Raw genomic sequence first — 13472 nt, forward strand, 5'->3', positions numbered from 1 at the left:
CTGCTGTAGGATTTCATGTGTGTGCATTTTAAGGGACTCTAATGTTCTGCTCTTAAAGACCAGCATATTGAATTTGCAACTTGGATCTCTGATTGCCACATGGGCACACAAACTTGTACCAGATTCTGTTCTTAGATTTTCATGGATCTGACTGTAGGCTGGGTTCTGCCAAATGTGTCTTCTGTTTAACCCATTCATACATGACTGTTTCTATTTGTCTGTTTGTATCTGCTGTGAATACTTTTCGGGCTGTCCAATTTCATTGCATTACTGTGACAGTTACAATCACAGAATTCATAGAACTTCATAGTGTATGTCTGGCCAATAGTTATTGCAATATTTGCAGTAGGAGTTAGTCATATAATTTTCTGGTATTACTCTCACTATAGTGAAATACCTATCTAGCATTGACTCTTGCCGGAGTTCAATATCCATTGCTATTGTAAATTAAGATTTGTATTTTAACCCCAAGCTGTAATAACAGGAGTTATTGGTTAAACTCTATCCTTAATTTGATATTTCCAGGGCTTCTGTGGCATTTTTTTCCCTTTTAATATTGTGGTGAATTTGATGGTCTAGCTAAGATTGAGGTCCTGCAAAAGAAGGGGTTTTAATGGGGTTTATGGTCCCGCAGATCAGAGAATCAGTATGGTTAGTATCAATTTAGTTGCCCATCTCTGCTGTGGAGACCCAGAGGAGACTAACGAAGGCACACAGATGTAACTAAATTCCTATAACATTGGTTTATCCTAAGGAAACTGCATATTACATAGCTAGTCTGGTTAGAAATAATTTCTGAGCAGTAAGGAAGGTTAACCACTTGGGGGCAGCATTGTCATTAGCTAAACTTCTAGTGCTTGCATCTTTATATAGAGAACAAGGAAGAGTTGAGACTGTTTTGTGTCTGCAAAGTCAAATTGAATTGAACTTTGGGATTATTCTCTCTTTTTTGAAAAATATACACAAGACAAACAACCAATTGTCATTTAGGTCCGTTTTTTACAAGCAATGCTTAAACCATGCAATATTAATTGCCTCATCTCCTACCTCTGTATCGCAGACATTCTCCACGTGGCAATAAAGTGCTTTGATCTGTAAAGTTTAAACAACTGTTACCCGCTTTAATTTGGCCCTTCATACTGCTCCCAAGGGCGGAAATATGGGAGTTATGTTTGACACTCAACATTTTTCCTCCCACATTTCCCTGGTCTGTAATTATCTTCTGAACATTGGTAGCCTTCAACCTCATCTTGACCCTGCCTCTACTGAAAGCCTTAACCGTGTGTTAATCACATCCTGTCTTTCCTTTTACAATGTTCTTTCTTATGATCTTCCTCAATCTCTAGTCAGTAAATTTCAGGGTGCCCAGAATGCCGTGGCTCCACTGGCTTCCAGATTCTAATTGTCTTCCTGCTCCTCCTTCTCCACTGCTTTCCTAGTTATTTCCAAACCCGTCTCACAGCCGCCTTCCTTATCTTCAAAATGGTGCCCGGACTTGCTGCTCCACTCCCCCCTTTCCCTCCTCTGGCTCATCTGTCTCCTTGCCACCCACTCACTTCATTCCTAATCTTGGCAGTTCCTCTTTTCCTCCCCTCTGAGCCACTCTAATTGGGGTCACTCATTAACTCGTACTGACCCACTGAGTCATCTCTCTGAAACTTCCAAGCCCCTGAGTCGCATCCTCCCTCTTCATCTCTTCTTAAAACTCTCCTGTGGGTTCTAGCTCTGTAAAGGGTTATACATTGGTATGCAGTTAAGACTATGGATACAATATATTGTTTTGTATTTAGGCAATATTGGAATGCAGGGATGCAAAGTATCTATAAAAGGTGACTGGGGAGGAAGAATTGTCAGGTTTGACTGACTTGTACTGGCATGTTGGAGTCTATCTGTCCCTTGTTTGCACTGACTAAATAACCCTTTTCTCTTCCCCACAAGGCTGGGGTACACGGCAAACTATTGCAGATATCAAGCTTCATCTGTAGGTCTTATGTCAGGGAACTTGAATGGTCCAGAAGGAATTGGCAGGAGTGTCCTAGAATTTGGCTTAATTTTTCATCCCTGACATTGGAAGGAGAAAGCTCCGCCTAAGCACGTTATATTCTTATTAAAAACAAAAACTGTACATTAAAAGGATGTTTTGGTTGTAAAGTGAAGCTCTGAGGTGTGCTTGTCTCCCAGAGTCTATGTAGAACTGCGTGTTTCCTGAGAAGAATAAAAGATGTCTTACTAGATATACAGAAAAAAGGTTTGAACAAAATGAAATTTACAGTACCTAAAAAGACTAGGATATTATTTAGAGTGGAGAGTGGTGTTTCTAGCCTCACATTGGGCACAGACTTTGGGGAGACAAGCACACCTCAGAGCTTCACTTTACTTTGTATTACACATGTAGGGTCAAGGCCTCCACTGGTGTTAATGGTAGTTCTCCTTTGAAATCAGCAGAGATTTAGCTGTTTACCTGATGATGATTTGGAGAACTGCTACCATTCTCCTCTGTTTGTGCATAGCCAGATAATACAAGTAACAATGTATTATTCCAGAAAATCTAAAAAAAGCAGCAGTTGAGCACAAGTCAGTTCATCTGTCTAGAGAACAAGAATGGCATCTGGGCAGAGGGAAAACATGAAAGAGAGAAAGGATAAAGGAATAATTGAAACAGATTTATCATGAGCGGGAAGGGAAGGCACAAAAGAGGGTAAAGAATTTTTTCTTGGAGGTTATTTTCAAACTCGTTGGGGCTAGTGTTTTTGCAGCTACTTTGTAACATGACTGTGTATTTTGCATCAGCATTTACCCTCAGAAAATCTTACCTGTAGAGTTTAAAGAAAATACAAATAAAAGAGGAACTTAACTGGACAGGTGACCCAAATCACGAGAGTGAGAGAAGCTTCCTGCCATGCTTTGTTTTCTTGGTTTAAGGCTTAAGGACTTTATAAAACTACTTCCTGTGTAAATACATCTTTAAACACGTGAATACAGGTTGCACCAAAGTTTAGAGGCAAAATCCCCTCTGATTAGCTTGGTTTGTGTACCTAGCATTATGCCCTACAATGTTGTCTGAAAGATGCTGCTGCCTGTGTACGGTTTAACAGGTGTCATTGTGGCTCTCTAGGTAGTGCACTCCTCTCTGGAATATCAGACATTGTAGTTGCCCAAGATATTGAGCCCATAGCCAGTGGTGAGACTTCGGCACTAGAACAGGTGCTGAATTGTTGGAAGTATTGCTGTGCTCTGAATGAGATGTGAACCACATCCTTCCAGTTTCGGTAGTCCTGATGACTGCCCTCATGCAAAATTAAAGATATTCCATGGCAGTTTCTGGTGCTCCTGGGACCTCCATATGCTGTGGACAGAGCACACCAATACAGGAATTTTAGAGACACTGTGACCAAAAATTTCGCAAACACATTAGGATAAATTTTGAACTACCTAAAACACCTGTGTTTTTACACTCATATGTTTCATAAACAAAGCAACTTTTGCAGCACACTTAGCCCCCAAAAATTCTCGTTTCCACATCACCAAACAGAACGTCTTGTTGTCCAAGCTGTGTATTTCCTTTGACATTTTAGAAAAAGTTACAAACCCCCACTTAAAATGGAAAGTCTGTCACTTCCTGAACTCCAGAAAGTTACTGCCTTTTCCCTAGCATGGAAGAGAACCCAAATGCCATTTCATGTTGAGTGAAGTTCACTCTTATGTCAGGAATCAGGCCAAAGTCTCCTCACTGCTTAAGTCCCACTCAACACCTCAAAATAGCACTTCATTGTTGCACAGGCCTTCTGCTGGCCCACAGCACAGAGGTGAATTTCAGCCGTAGCAATTAGACCCGAGCGAAGATGAGTTAAATGTTAAGGCTTGCCTGGAATGCAGACTGAGCTTGTTTTGAGATTTGGGAAAAGGTCCAAGTTGTAAAACCTTCTGGGTGAAATCCTGGCCCATTGAAGTCAATGGGAGTTTTGCCATTGATTACACTGAAGCCAGGATTTCATCCTCTGTGTTCATCTACACTTGCTGGTTCCAGCTGTAAATCAGAGCAGGGAGGAGAAACATTGTTCTGTTTTTTTCTGGCATATCCTAAATCAGGTTGGAATCTCAAGTTTGACCTTGCATGATCTTCAGCCCAGTTTTTAGAGCAAAAAGATTTTGATTAACACTTAGTTGCTTCTCCGAAGAGAAGCCCCAAAGTCTTTGCCATTCAGCTATTATTAGTTGTGGTGGGGTTTCTTTGTGCATGTTTGGAATACTGTTCTTCCATCAGTGAACAGCTTCTGTGGCTGACTCTTATTCATGGAAATGATTTATGCCACTAAATCCTGACACATCAGTATGAGAATAGCTGCTGTGCAAGTCAGCAAAGGTTTTGGAGCATGTATCTTTTAAAAAGTCCAAAAGGATATTTTACATATAAAATCTTTTGGTTAATGGGATTAAGCTGAAATCCTTCTCATGACTAAAAATATATCTTTGTGAGTGAACAAAATAAGAATTTTTGCATAATAGTTTAATAAAAATTTGTCAGCAAAAAAATTTATTTAACCTGTAATTTAAATAAAACAAACCCTTAGTGCAGTATAACTTCCAACAGTATTTCCTTTTTGCCAAAGGGAAATAAAATGACAAACTAGGAATTGTAGTAAATATAATTTTACCACTTCTTTCCTTTCCCCCTGCAGTGTATTCGTGGAAGAAAAGCAACTCTAGAAGAGCTACAGACAGTTCACTCGGAGGCACACACGCTGCTGTATGGCACAAACCCTTTGAACAGACAGAAACTGGACAGCAAGAAACTTCTAGGTACAGAAGGGGGTCATGCTTCACTACCGCTTTGGTCCTACATTCATAAAGTAACTTAGTTAGCTGTGTATCAGAGGGATAGCCATGTTAGTCTGGATCTGTAAAAAGCAACAGAGGCACCTTTAAGACTAACAGATATATTGGAGCATAAGCTTTCATGGGTGAATGCCCACTTCGTCGGATGCATCCGACGAAAACTTATGCTCCAATACATCTGTTAGTCTTAAATGTGCCACAGGACTCTCTGTTGCTTAGTTAGCCATAACACTGACCCTGGCAGTTACTGAGTGTACACCATTCTGAATGCCACAAGTCATCTCTGCTGCGCTTCAATGGGACAGGTGATAGAACGTTTGGTTTCCTCTTTCTTCTAGGGTACATCTACGCTGGGGAAAAAAACATGGCAGTGAGTCTCTGAGCCTGGGTCAGCTGACTTTGGCCACCGCTTCAGGGCTGCAAGTAGCAGTGTAGATGTTCCTACTTGGGTGGGAGCCCAAGACCCTTCTCCCTCACTGAGTTTGAGTCCAGACTCTAGACCGAGCGGGGACGTCTACTCTGCTACTTTTAGCCCCATAGCGCGAGCCCGAGTCAGTTGACCCAGGCTCCTGAGACTCACTGCTGTGGTTGGTTTTTTTTGTTTTGTTTTTTTGCAATGTAGAAATACCCTTTATTTCCTCTATTTAAAGTGCCAAAGACCTAGAGGGACTGCCACCGAGGAGGAGAAGGTAGTTCAGTTTCCATACCCATTTTACCCTTGGACTCTCTGCTGTGCTTGTCACAGGATACCAGCTGGTGTGTAGGATTTGTGATGCTGGTCCTGTCCCCCAAGAAAAATTAATGGAGATATCCTATCTCCTAGAAGTGGAAGGGACCTTGAAAGGTCATCAAGTCCAGCCCCCTGCCTTCACTAGCAGGACCAAGTACTGATTTTGCCCCAGATCCCTAGGTGGCCCCCTCAAGGATTGAACTCACAACCCTGGGTTTAGCATGCCAATGCTCAAACCATTGAGCTATCCCTCCCCTCTAACTGGATTTAAACCATCAAACAGCTGTCAGATAGTGACCACTTTATGCCATTACCTACCTACCGCAGGCAGATTTGAAATGGTGATCTAAAACAGTGGCTTTCAACCGTTCCAGACTACTGTCCCCCTTTCAGGAGTCTGATTTGTCTTGTGTATCCCCAAGTTTCACCTCACTTAGAAACTACTTGCTTACAAAATCAGACATAAAAATGCAAAAGTGTCACAGCACACTATTACTGAAAAACGGCTTGCTTTCTCATTTTTACCATATAATTATAAAATAAATCAATTGGAATATAAATATGGTGCTTACATTTCAGTGTATAGTATATAAAGCAGTATAAACAAATCATTGTCTGTATGAAATTTTAGTTTGTACTGACTTCACTAGTGCTTTTTCTGTAGCCTGTTGTAAAGCTAGGCAAATATCTAGATGAGTTGATGTACCCCCAGAAGACCTCTGAGTACCCCTGGTTGAGAACCACTGATCTAAAAGAGAAAGGTTATGTATCCTCTTATCAGTCCCCTAACCCATCCAGTCCCATGTTCATCTTTTTCTGATGGTCCCATGCTTCATTGTTCTCAAGTGGATGAATTTCGTGTGTGTTATATGTGATATGTATCATACTAAAACTATGCAACCCTGTTAGAGTGCTCATTTCACCAAGCTACTTCCTTGGAGCTGAGTGGGAAAAGGAAGATCTGCAGAGTAACTGCTTGTTGCTAGGCTGTTTTCCAGGTATTATTGGCTGAGTGGCAAAGCATTCATTGTAGTTATATAGTGGATCCTCTGAGGTTATTTTTTCCCTTTGAAGATTGGAGTCTTCTTGAGTAGGGAAGTATCTGTTAGTCATGGATTGTAGACTTTCCTTTTTTCCTACTGTACAAACTAGGGATTGCTGCTCAGAAAAAAACTGTACCACTATCACCCAAGTCACAGGGTATGTCTTCACTACCCGCCGTATCGGCGGGTAGCAATCGATTTATCCGGGATCGATATATTGTTAAGACGCGATATATCGATCCCTGAACGCGCTCACCATCGACTCCGGAACTCCACCAGAGTGAGCGGCGGTAGTGCAGTCGACAGGGGAGCCGCGGCCGTCAATCCCGCGCTGTCAGGTAATTCGATCCAAGATACTTCAACTTCGGCTATGCTATTCGTGTAGCTGAAGTTGCGTATCTTGGATCGATTCTCCCCCCCCCCCCCAGTGTAGACCAGCCCACATTTAAATGAATGTCTTACCAGAGTATACTCATGCAGACACCTTCTCTTCTTTTGTAATTTTCAAGTGCCTGTTACCAGCATCAGGTGATAGGTTTGAATAATAGTGTTGAAAGTTCTCATCTGGGAGTCAAGAGTAAGAGACATGGCCCTGGAATCTGCAGTTTGAGAAAACCGTAGCAGGGACTGATTTCAGTTTCAATGGCGTGAAAAGGGGATTAACCTGATTGCCTTCAGTGGAGCTAATACTCACAGTAAGAGAACTGGCAAGGCTTTGCTACAAGTTCAGTAGATATTTAAAAACCCCAAAGAGGAAAACTATACAGCAGGTGTTTAAAAATCTAATCAGCACTGTTGTTATTGCTGAGTTTGAGACAGTTACTACCTCTTCAAAATCCAGAGAAATCTGAGCGGGGTGAGTGGCATCACCATTAACATGCACTCTGTAAAGAAAGTCAAACATCATGTCTTTGACAATATAAAACTCTTGCTCTGTGTTAGACACAATATTTACCAGTCCAAATAAACATGTACATCTTCTCCCCCACCAGATCATGACTGCCACATTTTTTAAATGAAACCAAAAACCTCTGTGTAGCTGTGGGTGGTGCAAATTACTTGGAATAGTGATATTCCAAAGGTGTATCTGATACGTGGAGTAGTATAAAAGCTAAGGACTGCTGCCTATGCCTCACCGATATGCCTTGAGGTCTGGATTCCTTGTGATGTAATCCAAGCATTTTCCAAGCATTTATGAGTCATAGGAATATAAGAATTACCAGAACAGATCAGAGTCATGGTCCATCTAGCCCAGTATCCTGTCTCTCACAGTGGCCAGCACCAGCGGCTTCAGAGGAAGATGGAAAAAACTGCACAGTAGGTAGATGTGGGGTTAATCTGCTCCCATAAAGGTCTCATTCTAATCCTTAATAATTAGAGATTGTCTTAAACATTGGGGCATGAGGTTTAATATCCTTTCCAATCTACTTTTTTCATACAGGTTATAATAACTGGATAGTCTTGTTATGCATGTAAATACCAAATCCTCTTTAGGTATTATATTATAAATATCACATTTATACATTGTCAATTCATTATTATAAATATTATAAAATTCTCTCTTTAAATCTTGCTACATTCTTGGCCTAGATGATCTACTGTAGCAATGAGCTCCATGGTCAAATTATGCATTCTCTGAAAAAGTGTCTCCTTTGAAGTTTCGTATTTGGCACCTTTCGGTTTCATTAAATATCGTCTTGTTCTTCTGGTACAAGCCAGGGAGAACAAAAGCTCCCAATCTACTTTTCACTATTTTCTGTACTTTCATCATGTCCCCGCGTTTATCATTTCCCTGTTGGAAAATTGTCTTGCGAGTCACTCAGTGTAAAATCCCTCTAGGGACACTGTTTGCTTTTTCTTTAAGTTTGTTGTTGTGAAAATAAATAGTTTTAAATGTTTTACTTAAATGTCTGTTTTCACGATGGGCACACTTACAGATTTTGACTGTTCAGAAACATGGTGCCATCTTAAGATTCCTGATAGATATCAAGTATTTTATCAACACAAATAAGGGTACATAAAAATCAGTCCTTAAAAAAAAAAAAAAAATCAAAAATTTTTTTTTATTTCAACCAGATAATCATTATCTAGTAAAAAAAAAATGTCATTCACCTTTTTCTAAAAAAAAAGGTAAAAAAAAAAAAAAAAAAATCAAGACCCCAAAAAAATGTATATTAAGTTATATAATTGTTTAAATAAATGTGTATAGATATACTATATCTTTCTGGTTAGCAAATTAGTACCAAATTATACCGACCAGTGAGAATCTATCTTTCTTTAGGAAAGTAACTAAAAAAGTACAAATGTAGAACAAGAATTAAAATTGATGATTTAAATCAGAGTTTCCTGCTTGCTGATTTTAAATATTGATTAAATTTGATGTAAATAGTTTTGATTTGAATCAATTATCTTTGACACTGATATTAGAAGGCCCCCAAAGTAGGCCACTATAAATGTTTTATTAATATTCAGCAATCTGTGAGTTATCTTCCAGAAATCTATCCTTTCTATTCTTCATTGTGTACTTGATACTTGCATATATCCCTTTACCTGCACTTAGGTTTATAGCTGCCCCCGCCAGCTGCAATCCATAGAAAATTACAATCCATAGAAAAATAGTGGTCAGGAATATTAAACCTTTCGATTTTGCCACAGTACCAAGGAGAGACTAATCTACCACCCCACAGTGACCTGCAGCAGTAGTACTTCTTATTACTGAAAATCCTAACACCTGAAGTTCACACAGGGACACATACTACCCTTTATCTTTATATAGAAATCCTGGTTGTGGCTACAGGATTTCCACATAATGAAAAAGAGGAAACAGTGGCCCTGGTTTAGCAAAGCTAGTGATATATCCTGCAATCATACCATAAAAATAATTAGACATATAAAACCAAACATATAATACTGTGTGTTGTACTTAGCATTCAGAAGAAAGTTTCTGGATCAAAATTTCCAAACACCAGAGTAATTTTAAGGCAAAGAAAAAAATAAATACACAAATATAAGTTAAAAGCAAACACCAATTAGACAGGACTTTGAAACAGTCTCTCTTTGCCCACATGTATAAACTAATCAGAATAAATGAAAACTTGTTTTAAAAAAATTCCTTGCTTTTTCAGTTCAGAAACACATAATCCTAAACACAGAACATGTCACATCTCTAAAATTGTACCCTGTTTAGAGGATAGCTTGACAATTACTGACTTCCATTCTGTTCTGTCGGTCCCTTCTGGCCTGAAACTCTCCTACTCTGACAATTTGGACAATTTTGCCAACTTGTACATGTTTCTTGATTGAAAATTTAAAACTACCAGGGAGATTTTAGATTCCACCATTTACAATGACCGTTTTTAAATATAAACCGTGAAAACATCCTTCCTCAATATTCACAATTTAGAAGTGTATGATCAGTCACATTCACAGCATTTAACTGAAAAGACACATAAGTAGCTGCTAGAAAAGAACAGAGATTCTACAGACATATATGCTTGGGAGGAGGTCGTGGTAGGGGTGGGGAGGACATCCATGAGACAATAGTGTCTCTCTCGTGGAGACAGGGAAAAGCAGAGCAATAGAGGAAATGGGATTAAAATATTGGGAATACTTATAAGAAAATTAGAGGAAGGCCAAAGGTCACAGGTAAAGTAGGAGAGAGAGAAAAGAGATGGGGAAAGGAAGGCTAGGGTGAAAAGAAGTAATAGGGGAGGAGATGGAGTGAAAGTAAATGAATAATAGAAGGAATGGCTGAAGAGACTATCCCCCAGCAATATGTTATGGAAGTGGTATGTTTTATAGTCCAAACCAACCAACCAAAATATGTTTAGATATTCTCTAGCAGGATACTGTTTTCCTTTAACAAAGCTAGTTCTCCTTCGAGTGCTTGCTCATGTCGATTCCATTCTAGGTGTGTGTGCGCCCATGTGCACAGTCATTGGAGACTTTTGCCTTAGTGGTATCCGTAGTGTTGGCTGCGGTGCCCCCTTGAGTGCCGCACTCATGAGTTGGTATATCAGGCGCTGCCGACCCTACGCCCTCTCAGTTCCTTCTTACCGCCCCTGGTCAGAAAGAGCATTAGCAGTTCCCTTAATTCATTGTTCTGTCTCCTTTGTAGTTAGTTAGGTGCTTAGTTTGACCATTAAGTTAAGTGTTAGATAATAGTTTTAGTAGTTAGAGTCCCAGCTGGGACTTCGGAGTGGTGCATGCCCCGTTCCCCAGGCTTTAAGCCGTGTTCATCGTGTACCTGGCCGCTGCCCGTTAGTGACCCCATGATAGCTGTTTGAAGTGCCTGGGGGAATCACACAGAAAAGACAAGCGCAGGATCTGCAAAAACTTTTGCCCTCGAGCTCAAAAGGAGCGGGACCTCCGCATGAGGGCCCTCCTCACGGAGGCTGCGCTTTGTCCTGCCTCGGAGCCCACCCGTTCGGACTTCAACCTAGTACTTGGGCGTCGGCACCGGAACCCGCCTGGCACCGTTCCCCCTCGCCGGTGCCCAAGAAGCAGCTGAAGCCCAAATGCCCATCGGCGCTGCAGGACAAGGAGACTTCAGGCAAAGGTCCTGTGTTAGGCCACATGCCCGCCCTTGAGCTACACGCGGGTACCGCTTTGGTCAGGACCCCTAGCCCAGCCAGGGATCCGACTCTCAGGAGCGGCAGGGGGCCCCAGCCCCTTGTAGGGCCACCTGTGCCTGAGGTGGCCCTGGCAGCCAAGGACCAAGTAGGCCGACTGGCACCGAAGACACCAGGCCAGGCAATGGATCCATTTAAGGCCCAGACCTCTAAGGGTAAGCCTGTTATGGGACCTCCCTCTAAAGCACCGGAGAGTCCGCGGTCCCCAGACTGCAGGCATCAATCCCTCTCACCACGGCCTAGGATCCCGGCGCCGCAGCTTTGGTCTCTGGTTAGAAGACCCAGGACCCAGGTCACCCAAGTCACGATGCCATTCCCTGTACCCACAGTACTGCCATGCCTCCCGCCAGAGATCACCGTGGTTCAGACCCCCATCACCTAGGCAGTCCCCCCAGTGTCAATCCCCCTTGGTGCAGGATCACTCCCGGTCGCAGCACCAGTCTCCGACTCCCCAGTACTGCTCTTCGGCCTGGCACCATTCCTCATCCCTTCCTTACGAGTCGCCGACAAGGATCAGCCGACAGACTCAGGCATCTACGGCTCCACCCTGGTCGCCGGAAGGGCACTGGTCTGAGTCAGAGGGAGTGTTCAGCCCTTCATCTAGGAGAGGCGAATCGCTGATGGCCCGTGAGATCGGCACGGCCCCAGCAGTGCTGGCAGCAGGGGCAGTGGCCCACCTAGTGGCAGTACTGAAGCCCCTGGGATGTACCCATCATGCCAGTCCGGTATTCCCACCATTCCTCTCAGGCTGCATCGGACAAACTGCCTCCGGCCCAGCCAACTCCGGCAACGAAGCACAGTGCTGAGTCCGATGCAGGTACGGTGCAGCGGGTCCCGATGCCCAAGGAGCCATCCCCAGACAGGCAAGGGAAAGCCTCCCCCACGGTACAGCCATCTTCATCATCTCCGGACGAGGCAGTGGCGGACCCCTCGCAAGCGAGCAGCCCTCCCCAACACCAGGCACTGCTCAAAAGGGTGCTGATAACCTTAACTTGGAGGTCAAGGAGCTAGTGGAGGAGTCTGATGACCTCTTCAATGTCATGCCTCCAGTCAGACCTGGATCACATTGCCTGTCCAACCAGGGGTCCTGAAAAGTGCCAAGTCTGTGTGGCAGACCCCCTCTTCCATTCTGTCTGCCTCCAAGAAAGCTGAAAAGAAATATTATGTCCTGGCAAAGGGATTTGACTATCAGTACACCTACCCTCCAGCAGGGTCTCTGGTAGTGTCTGCTGTCAACAAAAGGGACAGGCAGGGACAGGCCAATGGCACACCCAAAAATAAAGATGCCCAGAGACTGGACTTATTTGGCAGAAAAATTTATTCAACGGACAGCCTGCAATTTTGGGTGTCTCACCATCAGACCCTGCTAGGCAGGTACAACTTCAACTTGTGGGACTCCATCAGCAAGTTCAAGGAGGGCCTTCCACAGAACTGAGCCCAGGAATTTGCCACCTTGGTGGAAGAGGGTAAAGCGGTGGTGAGAGGCGCCCTCCAGATGGTCTGGGATGCTACAGACTCAGCGGCCGGAGTGCTTGCCTCTACAGTGGCCGTGACGCGCAGCTCCTGGTTACCGTCCTCTGGGCTATCCCAGAAGATGTAGACTACCCTCCACAATCTCCCATTCGAGGGAGCAGGGCTCTTCTTGGAGCTGACCACGGCCTTAAAGACTCCCATGCCACCCTCCAGTCCTTGGGCATGCATACTTCGGCCCGTAGGGTCTCTGAGATTCGGGTACTTACCTCAGAACTGCCCTATATGGTCTTTTACAAAGACAATGTCCAACTGCGTCCACACCCGGCCTTTTTGCCCAAAGTGGTCTCCCAGTTTCATATGGGCCAGGACATTTATCTGCCCATCTTTTTTCCAAAGCCACATAAGTCAGAGGAGCCCCCATAAAACAAAGAACCCCAAGCTGAAGAGTGCAGCGACATGGGATTTCTACCCATGGAACCATCTTAGGCTCCAATGACATTAGGCGTCTCTTGGCTAACAACAAGAAAAATACAACTCTTAAACCTTTCATTAAAGCAAATCCGTAATCTCCTGTTGAGCAAACGGAGAAAGAGTGAATGAGAGATGAGCTGGATAGGGAGAAATGTTTCTGATGGAAAGAGAATTGATTGTAAGAATAATATATTCATGGATAACATGTTGGAGCCCATGTGGTGCTGCACTGTGTACTCTAGCTATGTACCACAACTCGCTAGGGAGCCATTTTAAATGCCCTGCTGG

At 43.1% G+C, this 13472-nt stretch overlaps 1 protein-coding gene across 4 annotated transcripts in view; it reads left to right on the plus strand.

Moving 5' to 3' along the window:
- The window catches only part of HDAC4 (histone deacetylase 4), a 192495-nt gene that overhangs the window by 119047 nt on the left and 59976 nt on the right, over positions 1 to 13472 (plus strand). For all 4 annotated transcript variants that reach the window (XM_034785241.1, XM_034785240.1, XM_034785242.1 and 1 more), the window contains exon 13: positions 4680 to 4800. In XM_034785241.1, the coding sequence (XP_034641132.1) occupies positions 4680 to 4800 (121 nt within the window). The remainder of the gene's footprint in view (positions 1 to 4679; positions 4801 to 13472) is intronic.

Source organism: Trachemys scripta, chromosome 11 (assembly GCF_013100865.1).
Source record: "Trachemys scripta elegans isolate TJP31775 chromosome 11, CAS_Tse_1.0, whole genome shotgun sequence".
Taxonomy (NCBI): Eukaryota; Metazoa; Chordata; order Testudines; family Emydidae; genus Trachemys; species Trachemys scripta.